Here is a 20030-nt window from a genome sequence, read left to right as displayed (position 1 = left end):
TATTAGGTAGGCCTGTATGGCACTTTAGCTTCGCCCTAATTAGCATTCTGATCAGAGACCTGGGAGACAGCCCCTCCGCCACAGAGGAAGGACATAGGCTGGGACGGCGACACAGTGAAATGTCATTAACTTGATGTTAATTACTAATTAATGGGGCTATTTCATTTACATGTATCTCTAGCTCTCTGATGGGCCCAGCATTTTACTAGGTTACTCTTAGCAGCCAACAAGTTGGGGGAGGGTTTAATTGCCTCGCTCTCGAGGTCTCCCCTTAGTGTTTAATTTCTGCTAATTAAATAGTGGGCCACACTCGTCATGATGGTGTCCGGTTTTACAAGCCCGCGTTCTGACCGCCTCTTTAACATCGTGGCTGTTTTTTTTTTTATTTGTACCAAACTTTCCATCTGACACCAAATCCCCTTCCAGCTCGCTCCACCCCACCGACTCCCTAAAGGACTTGTTACTTTCATTCACTTCTGACTCCTCCCTCTTTTTCCCCCCCTTTCATCGCCACTCAGCGAGCCCAACAAAGCCGCCCGTCTCCATGACAACCTGAGCCGCTGTGTCCCATGAGGAGGCTCGGTTGACTAGCGTTTGGCCGTTCACACGTGGGCAGTGCCAGCTAGCCAACATGGCACGCAGCATCCTGCCATATGGTGCCACCACATACGTCCTGCTGGCCCACACCCGGGATCTGGGCGTGTAGTGAGCTGCTGGTGTGAACACGACAGCCCGGCACCAGAACCTGTTCACCAGCTGATCCAGACCGAACTGGAGCAGTTTGTAGATTCTAAAAAAAAATTTTTTTAAAAAGTGAAAAAAATGTGCACTTTTTGACTTGGAAGTATGAAAAAGTTGCACAGTGAAGGAGAAGTTGCCAATATTTGCTGCAAGCTGAAAGTGTTCTCGACAAAAAGTTAGAGAGATCATCATCATGTCGTCCCACGGATGAGCCCTGTTCTGGACTTGAAGAGACGTTTCCATATGAAGCCTCTGAATCGACGTGCTCTGATTCCTGACACTGTGCTGCCTCTCTGTGGAGCTACAAAGAAAATACAAGCAGAAACTAAAACGACTCACCAACGTTGGCAAAATACATCTTTATTCAAAAACGAACAGCTTTTAAATACATCATATTGTGAAAGAATCAGAATACTGCATATTCTTCTTGTATTAACATGTTCTTTTTTTTTTGGAAATAAATATTAAAACAGGTTTTTGGGGAACCTACATGAAGTTGTTGGTTAAAACTTTATTCATCATGTGAGTTTTAAGGTATTGCAGTTTGTCAGTGAAGGTAAAAAAAGAAAAAGATGAAATTGGTTTGTTCTTTACAGTTCTTTCACTATAAATCTCAGCATTGGGCTAAAATTAAAATGACATTTAATGTAAATATGATTAATTTCATGTGAATACAACCATCAGCCACAACAGTAAACCCAACGACACGCAAAGACAATAAATTGTCTTAATTGTGACACGGAAGAGCCATGTAATGAAATAAATCTATAATCAGAACGTTAGGACGAAGATTTTAACAATACATTTATAGTTGTTACAAAGGAGTCACAGCCCTATTATTTTAGATTTAAAGAAAAGTCACATAATTTTACATTTTCTTCATATTTTAATGCCTTATTTTAGACATTTCCTCACAACTCTTAGACTGTAACACCGTCAGCGCAGCGTAACATACCCGTCTCTTATTTCTGGTCGTGTTTCTTACAAGACAAGACGCGTCAGTACGGCAGCCTGCGCTTTACTTGTTTTACTTTCATTCATGTAATCCCCAGGAAATAATGCAAAGCGCTTTAAACAACCAGACTTTTCACACATCTGCAAACAGCAAACCAGGCCACTGCAGTTAACCATGTGTTTAGACTTGACTGCATGAAAAATACCCAATTTAAATTACAAAGGGGTTAATTTTTTTAGAAGCACCAAAAATGCAAATGTAGCACCGTAAAAAACTTTTCAGCTGCCAAAATATCTTTATATTTTGCTTTTAAGAGGTGTTTAAACTTTAGGAAACCTTAGTTTTTTTCCCTCTTTTAATGAAACCCTACCTTTTTGTTTACTTTTCCTTACAGCCTTGACTTTTTTTTCTTGTCTGTTAACTCCTTACATACATTGAAAAAATGTTATAAAAGACTACTATCCCAAACATTGGCTGCTTTTCACTTATATTGCTCAACCATACAGACTCTAAAGAAATATACTAAAAGCAAATTTTAAATAATTAGGTGTGGCTCAAGACCATGTAAAGTATGGCATTATAAATGAAATAAATTGTAACTAAATGTATTTGGTTACTTTGATGCCAAAATTCAATTAGTTACAATATGATAATCAAATTAATAATAATTCATTTTTAGCTACAATATTCTAGTAACTCATTATGATAGTTTTACTGCTTTTTTAAAAGTCTAACCTTTGGTATTGTGGATTAAAGTGGTTTAATTTTCTTAAAAGCTTTTATGTACTTTCCAAAATAACCTTCACAACAATGGTAACAGTTCAGTGACACATACTATCAATCCAGCCAATAATGGAGACAAAAGAAGATTTAAACTTCCCTCTGGGATCAATAAAGTATCAATAAAGTATACATCTATGTCGCTGTTTGTCAAGCAAAGACTCGACCTGACGGACCTGACCTTCCACACCACACAGACCCTAATCACCTCACACAACTACAAGGTTCAATAAAGTAAAATAACAAATAAACCTCAAAACCTCAAAAGGACCCTCCCTGTGCCGTACAACACAAAGGATCCAGGACAGAGCTGCACACGTCATCAGACCGATGGTCTTATTGTTGTGGCTGATCGGAGAATGTTTCAGGTTCTGAAAATCTGTCTAAAATTAACATCAGGCAACATTTGGCAAAGGCATGTGTAAATGATCACAAAAACTGTGCTTCCTGTATTTGGACCTAATAAGGCGATGTCATGAAGAGCAATGAACCTTTCAGAGGTCAAATCAAATATCCTAAATAATCCGTCTACATGGACCCTCATGTCTGCAGAAAACCCCAAATAATACATAAATAAAAGCCGATTTCCCTTTGTATGCAAAAAAAAAAGAAATTTTCTTTTTACAAGAAAGGCAGTTACAAGGAACAATGACTGATAATCAATACAATGCAACAACAAAAAGCAGAGTTTGGACTGTTTCGCAGCTCGAACGAGGCACAAAACGAATGCATAGATACAAAAGTTACACGTGTCGAGCATCGAGATTAAACATGTCGTCCAAACAGAAAGAGCGAAACACTCATTACTACATTCACACACAATCAGTCGGCTCATTTTGAGTTGCTAATTACTCTGCATTAACGTCGTCACATGACAAACTCCCAGGCTCAACACTGCTTTTAATCCTGTCAAGTGTATAAAAAAAAAATGGAGACTTCTGTATTTAAAACCGCTTTAACGAGACCATCGGGCTAAAGAACCGACCTGCCTCGTGTGACAGCTGTTTCCACCTCCACTTCCTGTTTAGTGCCTCAGTAACAAAAGGTTTTAAGAGTGAATGATAAAAGCTGTATTTCTCGAAACAGAAAGCTGCACTTTCCTCTCGTCTGCCTGCGCACGTAACGTTTCTTCTCTAATGGATTAATAATAAGAGGAGGAAGAACAACAAGGTCCATTTTGGTTGTCCATAACACATCACACTGACTGATCTAATCTAACATACTTCTTCTTTCAAAAAGGAAAAAACAAATACTTCTGAAACTCAAATAAATATAGTATTCAAAATAATTTAATGAGGTATGTTTAATGAGATACAGTTATATAGGAAAAAAATAATAAATCACTAAGCTTTGGTCTGCTAACTCGCAACATATTCTTTAATAAAACAACGAGAGCGTACTCAGTGGAAGCACCGCTGCCGTAAAGCTTTCCGTCAGCACTGAGTTAACTTATAGGGGGAGCTTGTAACCATGGAGACAAGGACTACAGAAGTTAACGCGACATCAGAGTGCCTGCCAAGTAATTAGTGGGTAACGAGGTGTCATTTATTCTCAGGAATAAGTGAATGGGTCGTTCTACTAAACGGCTTCAGGGAGGACAGGTTTGGACACACACACTTTCCTGATCTTACGGAAGAAATAAAAACCAGTTTTGTTTATCACAGGCGTCGGACAGACGTTGCTGTTGACAGCTCCTCGCTGAAGCAGTAAGTTCCAGCTTTCAGATAATCTGTGCTTCTTTTTTTTTTTAGCTCCAACACAGCCAGACGGAAACAGTTTCCCTGCAACTGTTTAACCGCCGCACAAGCTGGGAGCCGGAGGGCTGGAGGGCCGGAGGTTGTGCAGGTTCCCCTCGCCCCTTTCGTCCCCGAACCAGCAGAGCACCCTCTAACTTCGGGACTTCCGCAGCTGCATCGGGATTTTTTCGGCAACGTCACACGCGCTCTTGCCGCGTGCTTTTCAGTAACTCTTATGGTAACCAGCCACAGAGCCAATCAAAACTCTGCGGCTTTTTCCTCCATGTGCTGCTTGCTACCTACTGGACAGCAAATCCAAAGTAGATGGTGCTAAAGCCACAGATTGTCCAAACTCACCATCGTGCTTTTGGGTGGGGGACAGAAACAAACAAACAACAACAACAACAAAAAAAACCCTCTCTCTCCCTCTCCCTCTCTTTCTCTCCCCCGCTGGTGGTTCAGATATGAATGTTGTGGCGGACCTTACTGGAATCGATGTCGACCCGGCGAGACTCGGCAAAGGCCAAGAAGGTGCAGAGGCCCAGCAGGTTAAAGGTGGTGATGAGTGCAAACATCGACGCCCACGAGCCTGTCGCCTCAATGAGATACCCCGAAAAATACACCATTAAGACACCTGCAATAAAAGAAAAAAATTTTTAAATGAAAGCTCACCAGATTAGAAACAACACGGTTCAGTTTTTCACTGATGCAAATAACCGTGAAGGAAAGGCCACAGTATTTTACACTCCCTTCAGCATTGCCATCAATTGTCACCCCCTGGCTTCTGTTTTATTCACTTCATTATCCTGTCCCTTGATGAAATATGCATGACACATGGGAGCCAGAATACCTGACAGCAACATATCATCCTAAACTTTGAATTTGCAAAAAAAAAAAAGGGAGACCTTCGTTTCCATGCACAGTGTTGGCGACAGCTGCTAAAAGATTCCTAATAATCATTTCGGCATCAGCAGAAACTCACCTGAGAACGCCCCGCATGTATTCATGACACCTGGAAAAAAAAAAGAAAAGCAAGAACGCACGCGGTGCAATATTTATTATACAATTAAAATTTGATCTGTGAATATTCAAAATGTTTCATTTGTTTCCCTTTAAACTTACCAAACAGAGCTCCAGCACAGGAAGGAGCCAGATCCTGAACGTTTAAAGAAACGCCGCTGTAACAGAAATATTTGGTATTAGCAATTTTATTGTGCAACATAAAAACAAAGATCACACGAGAAGTCATGCCTGTACAACAGACCTCTGCGCAACAACATGAAGTAATTGTCCTCATCAGTCAACCTGAGATAAATCTGCTGAAAACAACTATGTTAACATTTAGATTTTTATAAATAAAGTGGTTTGAGAGAGAACTTTACTGCTGCATGCCCAGTTAGATGCCAGGAAATATTTTGATCCTGGCAACATCTCCCCGCAACTGCAAAGTAATTTAACCAAAAAATAAAGAGTTTAAAAGCTCGTTTGTCAATAAAATCACTCAAATATGTCAAAGATTGTTTAAGTGAACTCATAGAACCAGAGTTATCTGCACAGAGGAATTCATTCTAAGCTTCCAGTTCTCCTGAGGCGATATTCTGCCAACTTCCTTTCTGCAACAGCAGAAATTGTTGAGCCGTTTCAGACCAGGGTTATTAAAGTTAAATATGTGTTTTAGCAGGTATGCAGGTTTCCAAAACAGGTACGGCTGTGGTTTCAGAAATTATTTTTAAGTGGTTAAAAAAGAAGAAAAAAGGAAAAAAATCAGCAACTCCGAGCACAAACTGGGTTTAACCACGACTTAATAACTGCGCACTAAAAAAAAAAAAAAAAAGTTGGAGAAGTGTCATGTTCACTCAGATTAAGCTTTTGTTCCAGCTGAATAAGTTGAGTTGAGTTTATTGATTTGGGACCATGTACAGAAACATTAATCTCACAGGAGATGATAGGCAGGTTTAGCCACTGGCTAATTTCCACCTATAGTCCCTGAGGCAGAGTATAAAATACAGAAACAAACAAAAAAAATAATAATAAAAAAGTGCACACGTACTGAAATCTTGCCTCAAACATTTACTCATCTTGTCTAAGTTTTCTAACTGTTCCAGTCAAAAATGATCACATTTTAAACCTTCATGTAGTACAGAATATTAACAGACAGACTTTAACTAACAGCATGTGATCAGACACACAGTCACAGGGGAAAAGAGTGGTATGTTGGTCACATATCCATCCGCCAGGCAAAGTAGTGCTGTACAACAGCGGAACAAACCAAAACAAATTCTCTTATTAAATCACAAAAATCATGAAAAATCCATAGAAAAGTCGCACCAGACTATAAGCCACAGGGTTCAAAGCTTGTGCAAAAAGTAGCGGCTTATAGTTCGGTGCGGCTAATGTATCAACAGAACAGGATTTCCCATAATTTTAGCTTGTGCGGCTAATATTCGGGTGCGCCTTGTAGTCCGGAAAATATGGTAATCATGATCATAATATTGATGGTACCATTTGTCCTAGATATAAAGGTAGTGAAATTATTTGTGGTGGTACTAACTGAAACCAAGATAACCCTTAAAGAACACCATACATGTTATGGTACAAGTTGCTCTAAAAGTGTGTCAGAGCAGGTGCCAGTACCTGTGACTGAAGGTGGTGAGGCCCATAGTGGCTGATACAAATGCCACAGCCCAGGGAAAGGTGGTGTCGCCACAAAGGAGGACGGTGAAAACACTGCACACGCCCATGGAGAAAAACTAAAAGGAACAAAGGGATACAAAACATATAAGTCACAAGTAAACACATTTTATTGTGTGCAAAAGTGACATGAATGCACTTTGGACTGAGAAGATGACTTATCACATAATAATGCAGTGATTTCAAATCGTTTACCTGCATCAGCTTCCTCACAGAGGCTGTGTCAATACCTGAGGGAGATGAAAAGATAAATAAGGAGCACCCTCGTCAATAACATGGATTTTAAAATAACTCGGATATCTTTGACTCAGGCTGCGTACCTTGACGTATGAGGTGGTCAGAAAGGCAGCCGCTAAAGAGAGATGAGGGTATTGCCACCAACCAAGGAATGACATTAAACACCCAGCCCTGGAGGAACAACACATTTACAAACTCATCTTGTATATAACTGAATCTCAGACTTTTAACAATTGTATCTTTCATTCGAAGAGAAACGAGAATAAAAAAAAAAGAATAAACTTTTTATAGATTTGAGCAAAGCGCAGGCGTTGTAGAGAACAGAAGCACAGGAAGGTTTAAACGCCTAAGATGAGACCGATGTTAAAAATAAAGCGCCAGCCTTTTCTCGATTTTAGCTGCTACAGTGCATCCGCTCTGTTTTAATTACTTTTCCTTTGCAAACTGGAGGTGAAGTGGAAGGAGTTCGAGGAGCGTGAGGAGTTTTGTCGTTACCTTGGCGTCGGGGAAAGTGTCTTTAAAGAATGTTGGCAGCCATGACAACAGAGTGAAGAAAGTGCTTGCGGCGCAAAGGTGCGTCACTATCACGGCGCTGATGAGAGAGCCAAGAGACAAACACTTAGTTACACCTGAGAGCGCCGAGCTCCTTCTCTCAAAGGCTGCTCGGTTTTGCTGACAACGTCCTATTTGTTTAAAATGATGCTGAGCTGGTTTGGCGTGCGTGTGCAGCATTCCTTCTTTCCCTCTCTATGTCACACACACAGGTTTGAAACGCAATTATCCAACAGTGAGTTAATGACACAAGCCTAAAGCCAAACAAAAAGATCCGATCTGTCACTCCCCAGGTGGATATTACTCATCTGATCATCAGACCCCAAAAGGTCACCTTGGAAATGGAGCATATTAGTTGCATAGCTGTTAGAGGTTTATCTGTACGTGTAACCATACAGTGACAGTTCGGTACAGATGTTTGGGGCGGGAATGTGACTTAGAGCAGTGTGTCAGTCCCAGTGATCGCGGACAGCTGCAGCTGGGAGGGAGGCGAGAGGTGGGAGTAAGATAAGCAGCTGCGTCATGTAATCAGTGCTTTGAAAAGTACCGTGGCAAGCTATTTTGTATATTTATTCAATATCCCTGATATCAAGGAGTTTTTTTTATTATTATTTTGTTTCTTCCCACACTCAGCCCACGGAGAAGCTAAGTTTGAGGGTTTCACATTTTATTTATCTTCAAATTTTGGCACTGGGAGATCTGTGTTGCTTCTTATTTTACACTGGGTTTAAACACTGAAGCAAACACAATTTGGTTTTTGTTTTACCTTAGTACCTTTTTTTTTCATTAAGAGATAACTTTCTGGAGCTTATCAAACATTTTGTGGAACCCGCGACCTGTGGGTTACAGTTTGCAGATCAGATTGGATGAAAAAGACAGTAAAATATGTTGCTTTTATCATGACGTTCCCAGCCGACGAGTCTGCTGTACGCGACCTGCTACACTAAACCCTGCCCACGAGCAGGGGTGGTTTGTTCTTCTGTCTCTGCGTCTGGGAAAGTTATTGTCTGTTAAACAAAAACACTAGCATTTGGCACTGGTTTCTCTTTCCTGTTGTTCCAAACCGTGACCCTCACACCGAGGCTGGACATTCACGCCTGTGCTCTGGGACGTCACTAGAAGGACATACTGTGGAACAACTCAGTGCATGAGAATACAGAGAGCTGAAGTTAACGTTAAAGTTATAAAACCATGTGTATGTTGCTTTGGCAACTCTCATTTCAAAGTTTGTCCTTTAGTATATACACTTATATAAAGCTGTATATGTCTTGCATTTTGGATAACCTGAATAAAGTGTTGACTAAGCTCTAATTTTGTGTGGCTAATACTACTATAAAAAGAAAAATGCAACAATACTTCACACCAAAAGACATGAGGGTATGTATTACACATACGGTGAGTAGATTTGCACATTTAGGCTTTATTTCTAATCTTACCAGACAGGAGGTTGTTTGAGGATCCGTAACCAATGTCTTTTGTTAAGTTTCGACTGGGTCCCGCCACTGCCCAGGGACTCCAGGGTGATTATAGGCCCTGCAGACACAAACGGATGAACGTGAGCGGAAAGTGGGACGCCGTTGAGCAGGTGCAAGACGTGAGCGTGAAATGACAGCAGTGACGCTCGCCTTCTCCTTTCAGGAGGTATTTCCACATGCAGTAGGCCCACAGGACTGACATGAGGCCGGAGACGTAGAAAACACTCTCCCAGCCGTACAGGTCCAGCATGAGGGAACCAGCCCCTCCGATCACCAGAGTGCTGACAAAAAAAAAAAGAGAGAAAAGAAAAAAGAACAAGTCACACAAGTGCAGCGTTTAAACAGCTGGATAGAAATGGTTTAGCTTTCACAACAAACACAGCTTTAATCACTTTTTAAGCACTTCAGAAAAGTCTTTTTCTCCCTAAATTTCCCTGACTGCAGCACATTTGACTCACCCTAGGTAGGAGCCACTACCCACAGTGCTCATGAGGAAGCCTCTCTCACTTTCCACCACCTTCTGTGAGCACAGACTTGCCAGAGAGGGGTAATGAACTCCTAATGCACAGCAAAAAAGAGAAGAAATTTAAAACAACATATGTTTACAAAAAACATAACAAGCACGCAGTGAAGTAATGCATATCCCTCGCCGCCTTACACGCCAAAGTTTAAAACAAAGACCCGTTTGTGCTCAGAGTATGTGTTGTGGATGGCCCCCAGCTACTACCACACCAGATTTTAGCTCAATGTCTGTAAAACTGAGTTATGGTTATGTTTGTATTTGCTAAGGTTGATTAACTGAGGCAACCTGGTTAACTCCTGAAAGGTAACCAGTTGTAGATATAACTTTCTGAGTTTCATTATAGTCTGTCCACTAGCTCTTGAGATATTGTGCTAACAGACAGACAGGCAATTACATCATTGCCTACCCTTCAAGGCAGCAAGTGATAATCAAGACAAACAAAATGATAAACTGCCCTGAGCAATGTAGTATATCAAGAAACGTAAAGACGCCCATACAGCAAACCAAAAATGCTGTTATTAGCATTCATAAACGCCACATGATTACCCAACATTCATAATGGTCTTTGTCTGAAACACAAACAGTATTTCCTGTGCTTTCACCAGAATAAACAGAGCTGTGTGTTTAATGCTGTGCAATTGAAGCTTCAACTAGACCTCTTTTTAGTCAAATCACTTAGAGCTTTTCCAACACTGTTTACCCAAGGCAATAATGCTTCGTGCCCATGTCTGTGTGTGTGTGCATATGCGCTGTCTGTAGCATTAGGAAACCTTTCAGAAAGAAACCACTGCATGTACATCTAAAAAGCGGATTAATTTATGGAGTTAACACCATTTAAGACGGCTGCCTCAGTCGGCTTTGATCCTCAGTGCTTCGTGCTCCGACAGATCGCACAACGTCTAACATTATTGTACGAGACAAAGCGGTGACTCATCCAGGACACCTCCGGCAAACCCCTCACCTTGCAGCAGGCCCATGAGGAAGCGGGCCACCGTCATGGAGAGGATGGGCTGGGAGCAGAGGTGGGCCAGGATGGGGGTGAAGGCTGTCATTGACCCCCAGGCAGCTGCAGACAGCAGGAGGACCTTCTCACCTCCCACTCTGGAGGAGCACGGAGAGACAGCGTGAGGGACATGCAGGCGGGCGGACACTTGGAACTTGGATAACTCGTATGGCCGCATTTTCTTTTGGTGAATATAAAAGACATGTCGTTTCCTTTTTTTTATATATACTGGAAGCAAGCATTTAAATAGACATGTCTTGACCTAGATTTCAGGATGCCAACGCTGTATTTATGTTCAACATGTTGCTGCGAGTTTGTAAGAGAGGTATCTTGGCCAAATCTCTCCTAAAATGGGTGTTACAAAACTACTTGATAATATTTTAAAGTATCAAATATCTGTAGCAACATGAACACACTTTAATGTTTAAATGACATCTCTATGTCAAGTAACTCTTTTGACACAAGGGCAGATTTATCTTTTAATGACACTGTTTACCCATGCCCGGGATGATAAGACAAAGAAAACACTGAGCTTTATGCGCAGCATTATCTCTCCAGACTAAGCAAACACTGCTGTGCTTGTTTGCGTCACAGCCACAGAGTGGTTCCGCCAGTGACGTTTCCATGCAAACAGCCCACTGTGCTGATGACCAGCAGGGCGCCCGCGCCGGCCTTCTCTGAGCCCGCCCGAGCGGACGCCGCGCGTCTCACCGGTCGCTGACGTAGCCCCCGAACACCTGGGTGAAGCAGTATCCCCAGAAGAAGCTGCCCAGCACCATGCCGGACTCCCTCTTGCTCCAGCTGAACTTCTCCGCCATGCTGACGGCACAGATGGGCATCGCCACGCGGGCGCAGTAGAGGAGGCACGTCCCGAGCAACAGCACCGCCGTCCATAGCCTCGCCACAGGCCTGCGCAGAACGGAGGAAGGAGGAGGAGGAGGTGTGTTTGGGTGGAAAAACAACAAAACAAACCCCCCTTCCAACACTAGTATGCAAGTTCAGACTTAATAGTAAAAAGCCCCCTAAACACAGGGTTCCTACACATTTCCCATTTTAAAATTCCAAACCATTTTTTTGGGTCAGGCTGTTTGTTCGTATGCAAGTACAAACCTTTCCTGTACACCCATGAACCACTTTATTATCTCCGCCTGTTCAAATGCTTGTTATCACAAAGAGCGACTCGGCGCCTTTAGGCATGTAGATGTGATGAAGACGACCTGCTGGAGTACAGACCAAGCACCCGAATGGGGAAGAAAGGGAGGATTTAAGGGACTTTGAATGTGGCGTGGTTGTTGGTGCAAGATGGGCTGGTCTGAGTATTTCAGGAACTGTTGATTAACAGGGATTTTCACACACAACAGAGACTCATCACATCACGCAACGTTCCTCCAGTCGCTTATCGGCGAGCTTGAGCGAAGCGTTCTCCGCTGACAGGAGTGGTACCCGGTGTGGTCTCCACCTGCTTCAAGGTTCAACGTGTTCAGGGACGCTCATTTGTTGCTTATTTGAGCTACTGCTGTCTTTCTGTCATCTCAAACCAGTCGGTCCGTTCTCCTCTGACCTCTGACATCAACAAGGCATTTTTTGTCCAAACAACTGCAGCTCACTGGACTCCAACCCTTTTCTGTAAACCCTAGAGGTGGTTGTGTGTGAAAATCCCAGTTGAGCAACAGTTTCTGAAATACTCAGACCAGCCCATCTGACACCAACAACCACGCCACATTCAAAGTCACTTAAATCCCCTTTTATTTCCTGTTCTGATGCCCGGTTTAAACTTCAGCAAGTCGTCTTCACCACATCTACATACCTAAAGGTGCTGAGTTGCTGCCGTGTGATTGGCTAATCAGGGGCACACACTGTACACGAATAACAGACAATGGAAACAAAAGTTGCCTGTTTTTAATCACAAGTTTAAGTTCCTAACCACAAGCTTTAAGCCTTCTTTCGTACAACACGAGGTTTGTTTCGCAATACCCGTTTAAATTCAGAGTAAACTGAAAAGGGAACATCTCAGCATCACATTTCTTGTGACAGAAGTTGGGCACATTCCGTGCGACAAATGGGGAAAAAAGATCTGCACTTATAGCACATCTATAATCTTAGATGATTAAAGCAAAACCACAGCTAGGTGCCACTTTTTTATATACCAGAATCAAATTTGTTTGGTCATGTGTTGCATCCGAGACAGAAGAAGAATGAAATCTTCTTTCTCTTTCCAGGGAAAATACTAAAAAGCGAAGTTCCCCCATATATATTTAAAGACTACCCTCTGAGTAATCTCTACAGCATAAACCCAGAAGGGTGCCAAGCATATGAATGAAACGTGTCATGTTGGGCTGGATTTCATGAAGACAGCTGGGTCAACTTATTGTCCTGGATGCCTGGAAAGTGTCCTGTCAGCACTCAGGTGGATGATGTCCACCACTGTCAGCTGCAGAAGAAGGGGGCTGCTATAAAGGGTTATGTTAGGATTTAAAAAATTTTAAAAAAGAGGAGAGAGAGCCTGAGTGAAGTGTGAAGTGAGGTCACAGCTGAGCAGAGTTTCAGACCTTACCTCGACCAGCTGGAGTGGCTTTCAGGCCGCTTCTTGTGACACCCGGGGGCTCCGGGCTTGTCAGGCGGGTGGTTCTCCTTGAGACAGACCAGATCCGGACCGCAGTTCTTGGCATATTTTTGAATAACTGCCATTCAACGAGAGGTGACGACAGAGTCTGTATCAACTGCTCCCACTTCCTCCCCTCTCTCTCTCTCTGTCTCTTTCTTTCTTTCTGGTCTGTTGGCGACAGAACAAAAAGTAAACCTTCAGAGGCAGGAGAGGAGAAAAAAAAGTGGAGGCGCAGGATTTCGATGTTCTCACTGAGCTGGAGAGGAGGGGAGGGAAGCCTCTGTTGTTCCTGATGTCCTGAGAGGAATAATCCACGTGTCAGTTTTTCTCCCCCAGCCTCCTCCTCCCTCTTCTTCTCCTCCTCCTCCTCCGGCTGCAGTTCCTCTTCTGGTCGGTAGGGGGGGAGCCAATCAGGAAGTGATGCGTCTTAAAGGTGGAGCGGTGTGTGTTTGTCTCTGGGCTTCCTCCGACATGACGGGGCATCCAAAATAAAAACAAAAGTGTCGTGGCGTGATGGTGTCTGTCTGTCTGAGGTGGAGGCTGATGTGGGACCTTTTCCTGTCCTGCAGGGCAAAAAATACGCACAGAGCCGGAGGGGGGTTCATCATTTCTACAACTTAAGATAGATTTTGCTTCTTCCAAACTGGTTAATAGTCTTTTAAGGTGGTATTGAGTGACTGCCTTTTTCAGTGAAGTGCCCAACAGGGGCGCCACAAAAAAGGGGGGGCCGGCGGGGCAGTGGCTCAGGCCCCGTCTACACGGGAATGGCGTTTTGAAAATAAACAAAAGCTATCGTTTCTGCCTCGTGCCCAAGTGGAAACCGTGTTTAAGGATCCCCTAAACTGTTTTTTTTTTAAATTATTTTTATTTTTTCTAAACTGGGATCCAGGTGGAAAAATGTGCGTTCTCGTATGGACAACCTACACACGACCTTTTGTAAACAATGACGTCAAAGGGGCCATTTACACAAAGCTGATTCTCAGTGAAACTAGCAATTTCTGTTGCAGTTCAGCCATTCATTTATACGACGATTATCTAACGGTGAAATCTTTCGAGTCCAGGTCTCAGAGTGAAGATTTTCAGACCCAGATTTGCATTTCAAAGGAAGCCACAGCTTCTGAAACCACACATGCGCACCACAGACGACTGCAGTCAGTAGCTGATCCGTGCATGCTCGAGTAGATCAACAACGACAAAGTAAGATCGCAGAGTGCTGTTTATGTTGCTCACCTTTTTCAACATGAAGCAGCAACCCAGCTTTGCTCCACCCTCTGCCTTTTGCTTGTGTTTACAGTTCGGAGTGCATGCTCCATGCCCTCTGTACGTTTTTTTTCATGACAACAGACCTGGTAAAGTTACTACAGCGTTTAGGTCAAACTGCAGTGTTTCCGTGTGGATCAAAACATTTCTAGAAATGAGGAAAAACATCATTTTGGAAGGACAGTGCTATTCTGAACGTTAAAGCCAGTCAGCTGCTGATGCACCTTTGTACCAAGCAAGGTAGTAAAAGTTGTTGCATGAGAAACGCGAAGGCAGCTTTGCGGCTCAAGGATGTGATGTAGGAATGACAGACTAGACAATAAACAGATTCATTACTGAAAAGAAGGTTGATGACGGCAATGACGATGATAATGCACAACAACTTTCCATTTAGTTAAAAAAAAAAAAAAGCTGGTTAACCACAAAGAGAGTAGCGAAAAAACAGAGTTCATAATGTCTTGAAAGTGGTATGAGGAAAACATCCGACACACATTTAATGTAGTGCTCCATGCCTCTCTTAGTTCCGAGATGCTCACTTTATTTCTGAAAACTCAAATCCGTGGCGGATGTGGCCAACTCAATCAGCAATTCAGCAACGGTCAGAGGAAGCTTAAGGACGGACTGGTCTTTACAACTATTTTGCAAAACGGTTTTGTAAGAGTACCTAGAGTGTAATCACCGGGTGCGCATCTTCAACCGATCAACCATTGGAGTCCACTTAACACAAAAACGACTGCAACTCAGTTTTAGAGACATTGAGCTAAATTGTGCCGTCATGCGCAACGCATCCTCAGAGCACTAACAGATCTCAGGAGATCTTTTTTTTAAAACTACGGCATGCAAGGCAGCAGGTGATTTGCATTCTTTACAGGGAATGATAGTTTCAATTATGAATATGAGTTTCAGAGAAAAAACAAGCTTCAGTGAGATGAGAAGTGACTGTGCTGTTCTCAGTTGAGATTATCAACTGTGAAGTAAAAAACAGAAGTAGGCCTATACCAGTAGGCCCTTCCCCAAACTTCCACATTGCGGTATTTAAAAGAAATTAGCCTATAAATGATAACAGAACAAGGAAACTCCTGAAATTCATGGCTTTTGGTTTTGGTGTCCAAGATTAACAGTGGCCCCTACGGACCACCACTTTGAAACCTTTCTGGAGGCGCCCCTGCTACCTAACCACATTTTTTATTTGTTTTTAATTATTGATTAATCATTTAACCTTTGACCCATATACCACAGAAATCTTTTTTCCAGTTTATGCTTCTACCTACTGACTTATTCAGGCATAAAAAGGCTACTAAAGTTTAACAAAGTGGAGAGGAGCGATGTAAAACTTTGCATTAGGACAATGTAAAAGGGCTCCAAAAAATGCATTCAATAGCATTTCTTGAACATTTAAAAAAAAATCATTTTGATATTAAAACTGACTCTTGGTGTGTACATCAGAGATGGACATGCTGTTATCAGTGGGTCAAACTGACTCGTTAAAATCATCAAAGAGCTGTTTGTAGCACAGCTACTACGCACGGATGAAAAATAGTATCTGTACCTTCTGAATACAGCATTACTCTTGAAATACATACTTTCTATGTGTAGATACCAGCTGATGAATAAGATGGAACATTTCAAGACATTTTTATTCCCTTTTTCCTCAGTCTGGTTCTGCCAACACAACCACAAAAAAATCTAAACTGGTGTTTTGTTTTGTTTAAAGCCTTTAGATTTAGATGGCCAGAACGTTTAAGTCCAACATTGTTTCGGTTGAGATTTCTTAAAAGGTTATTGATGTAGTTTTAGTTGTTGTGTGTAGATCTGAGAATAGTGATGGCTGGAGGGAGATTGTCCAAGAGCTCCTAGCCACGTTTTGCTTATGTGGGCATCTATATGCAAGCTAAAACAAAAGCATCGTTCACAAGCCTCTTAGCATTTCCTCAAGAGTTAAACGGAATTTTAGCAGAAGAGCGTCAGTGCAACACACTGTAACCTGCACTTATTGAAACGGCAAACTTCAGACCGCACACAGGCCTCCTGCTTTCATTAAACAGGGGGAGAGGAAAAGCATGCTTACAGCTAACTTCACTCTGTATTCCTCCCAAAAGCAGACTGGAACCCTGTGGTTGAAAAGCTGAGGCAGAGCGGTGAAAGACAGTAATCTTTGCTCCAGGCACTGATTAGTAATTGATCCATTTTTCAGATTATTCAAAGTTATGCACCAGCCTCCCAATCCAATAATATATATTTTTTTAATTCTGATTATGCCAAATTTAATCAGCCAGATCTAATTATATGTGGTACTTTTATTCTTATTATTCTGATTTGAAGTAATCTTTTTTTAAAACGTGCCCGTCGTTACTTTTAAGTACGGTAACACATTTTGAGTTCAAGAACACTTAATCAGGCTCAGTTTAAAAATTCACTTTTATTGCAAAATAATAAACTAGCAAATAGAGCACATAAAAATCCTGCCTACAAATGTAAATAATCCACCTGTAATAGTGTTTCCATGTCCGTGAGCACATCGTCTTCTCTCAAGCTTATACTTTCACAGTATGCTGTAAAATATCTGTCACTCCAGTATTCCTACCTTCTCCCATCATCTGCTGTCATAACATTTTATGTCTAAAAAGTTGCATTTCTTCGTTCTTATCTTAATCAGCATCTTTAATGAATGTCTCAAACAATACTGCATCAAGAAAATCTTAAACTGAAACTAACAGAAGCCTAAAATAACCCCGAATAACCCATTTTGGCTCATCCTGTCACATATAAGTACCAGCTGAAATGCCACCAGTTGAAAGTGTGTGTATTTTTACAAGTTTTTATCTTAAGCAGTGCTCACTGAGCAATTGGTTTTCCCTGATCAAGCTTCGTCTCCCCTTGGTGGTCACACGTAGAAAGTATCAGCCTAATTTAGGCTTTTATTCGCATCCTCCTAAGCCAACAACTTTCCCTGCCAACAGACAGAAAAACTAGTGTAACTGGACCGTACTAGCCTTACATAAACAAATATGTAAATCATAATACCAAAGGAAATAATCTGCACGTTATTTTAGGGAGAGAAGAAGCTTTAAAATGCAATCAATCCAGTTTCCCCCACTCATTCTGAGTTATTAAAGGTATCAAAAAGCAACCCTTACACAAAAGAAAAGGTTGAACTCTAACTTGTTCAGGTTCATTGGTTATAAATAGATAAATGAAATGTGTCCATCTTTTTTTTTCTGTAATGCGGTGATAGTTTTTCAGGCTGTCCTTATTTTGGGTCTTCAATGGTTCCCTTGCTGAGGTCGGTCATTTTGGGATACTTCACTTTCTTTTGGTCGAGTTCATTTTGAGCCCACAGCAGTAGTTTCAGGAGCTTGGCCAGCTTGGGTGTTGACTCTCTGTTTTCATAGTCAAGCACACACTGATTCACCTCACTCCACACCTAAAAGATAAAGGAGAAAGTCACATGTTTTTATATAAATCTGAAACCTTCTTTTCTTAGACAATGAACTACTTTCTTTAGAACTACACAGAACTTTAAGAAACTGTTTCAAAAGCCAATTATTACTTTCTATGACATGACAACAAATGGTTAAATGTCATGTGGAAATAGGTGGGTTACAGCCGCTTCACTAATAGTCAAAAATTTCCTCATGCAAGCAAAGCACAAGGATAATACACTCAATATCAGAAATCAAAACTCAGTTGGGCATTAAGATCTTATTAGCAAGAAAGACTAGTTTTTAAGAGGAAATTTACAGGGGAGACAAGTATTGTGGCAGAAATATTAAGGGAGACAGGAAAGAACCAATTTATTGATTTTTTATCTTTTAATATGAAGAAATATCGAGCAGAAACCCCAGGGATCGACAATAACACCAAGTGGCAGAACATGTCTGCCATAAGATAATGAGAGAATATCTTTGTACCCTGTTTTTATACACTTGTCACTTAAGCCAGCAGCATTTGTCAGAGCTGAATCAGTGAAGAGGGCAATTCGACCTGGCATCAGAATATGGTCAGACGTACATTTTACTGCTGCACCTAGGAGAGGCATGTCACTAAATCTTATTTCCCGTAACAACAAAACACAAAACAGTAACTGACTGTTTATGTTTATGCAAACAGAATACATATAAATCAGCTCATTTGACATGGAAATGTTGCAGTATACAGAGTCACTGTGAGACTTGAATGTTCTGTATGTGAGCTGCGTCTACCTTTTGTCTCTGCATCATATTGAGCAGATCGCCAAAGGGGGATTCTTCCGGGTTGTCAAATGCCAACAGGGCCAACGTCCTCTCCATCTCGGTCAGGCATTCTCGGCTCTCCTCCCCCTGCTCTGCGAGCTGTGACTGCGCAAACTCAAGCGCAGCTTCAGTCTCTCTCAGACGAATCAGCTCAATAAGATGCTGCTGCTGCAAAATACAAAAAAAAAAGGCGTATGTAAAATGAGGGGACAAAAATAAAAGATGCAAGACTTGCAGTACTACAAAAACAGAGCAAGCAATGGTGAGTTAGGCAGTGTGCTTTTAGTGTTTTATTGTACCTGCAGGTGAAAGTAAAGGTAACGGTTTGTATCCAGCAGTTCTGGGTGGAGGCTGTTGATAAGAGCGATGGCATCCTGGATTTGTCCCTTTAATATTAACTCTCTGATTTTAATTCTTTCATCTAAGGAGTCCAAGTCAACACTAGGCTCTATTCCTGATTCCATCCTGAACTTTTCCGCTGCCTCCTTGAATCCCTCTGTTAAACACAGAACGCTATTAGTTTCTCCTCATGCCACAGCAGTAAAGAAAATACACAAACTTATCTGCTTATTAGATTATTGTGAACACGTGAAAACAAACGTAAAGAAATAAGGATCGTTAGTTTACCTGTAACCAGGTAATTCATAATGAGCCTATTCATATCAGCTCTTTGGATGTGGACATTGTTGAGTTTGTCCATCCACTCTTCCCTTGTTATGTCCTCCGGCTTCTCTGCATAACTCATTATGATAATATGTCCTAAAAGACAAGACGGTTCAGAGACGGCAGAAAAGACTTTTCACACACTCAAAATGCTCTATGTGAAGCGACACAATAATAAAACAATTATTTAACAGTTATTTATTTGGTCTAACAAAAATACGGCACCGGAAGCTCTACGTAAAAATATTTTGGGCCTTCCATCAAAACGACAACACCAAAGCCTGACTGCCATCAAACACGAATCAAAACACTGACCACATCCGCCTCGATGTGCGTATATTTTGAATAAATACGACCAGAACAAGCCGTACTATGTTTAATTTTTTCTTGCTCGTATTATCCTACTGCCTCATGTCAAAATAACAGCTATATTATGAACAATACCCGAAAATTCTCTCGCTTCTTACCAGCAGTAGCTATCTTGCTAACGAAGGGCGCCTCTTCTTCTTTGTTTTTCTTCAGAAGCAACAGCGCCTCCTCGAGTCACGCACGCTGCAAACAGCTGCTGCCCCCTACA

General features: G+C 41.7%; 2 protein-coding genes across 2 annotated transcripts; both read right to left on the bottom strand.

Annotated features, from left to right (window-relative positions):
* Nucleotides 1-1085: 1085 nt before the first annotated feature.
* slc17a9b (solute carrier family 17 member 9b) lies at nt 1086-13634 on the bottom strand. The gene is made up of 13 exons (XM_017415235.3): nt 13248-13634; nt 11405-11602; nt 10652-10791; nt 9626-9725; nt 9318-9448; nt 9129-9225; nt 7636-7732; nt 7224-7311; nt 7099-7133; nt 6847-6962; nt 5335-5390; nt 5195-5224; nt 1086-4846 (listed from the first exon to the last, which is right to left on the bottom strand). The coding sequence occupies exons 1-13, from the start codon at nt 13379-13381 to the stop codon at nt 4671-4673; spliced, it is 1398 nt and encodes a 465-aa protein (XP_017270724.1). The 5' UTR covers nt 13382-13634; the 3' UTR covers nt 1086-4670.
* Nucleotides 13635-16958: 3324 nt separating this feature from the next.
* On the bottom strand, nt 16959-20021 carry LOC108235174 (glucose-induced degradation protein 8-B homolog). Its single transcript, XM_017415000.2, has 5 exons — nt 19921-20021; nt 19418-19549; nt 19090-19286; nt 18761-18958; nt 16959-17982 (listed from the first exon to the last, which is right to left on the bottom strand). The coding sequence occupies exons 2-5, from the start codon at nt 19533-19535 to the stop codon at nt 17809-17811; spliced, it is 687 nt and encodes a 228-aa protein (XP_017270489.1). The 5' UTR covers nt 19536-19549; nt 19921-20021; the 3' UTR covers nt 16959-17808.
* Nucleotides 20022-20030: the final 9 nt, after the last annotated feature.

Source organism: Kryptolebias marmoratus, linkage group LG8 (assembly GCF_001649575.2).
Source record: "Kryptolebias marmoratus isolate JLee-2015 linkage group LG8, ASM164957v2, whole genome shotgun sequence".
Classification (NCBI taxonomy): domain Eukaryota; kingdom Metazoa; phylum Chordata; class Actinopteri; order Cyprinodontiformes; family Rivulidae; genus Kryptolebias; species Kryptolebias marmoratus.
The sequence above is the reverse complement of the archived record's forward strand: the minus strand, read 5'-3'. Positions and strand labels throughout refer to the sequence as shown.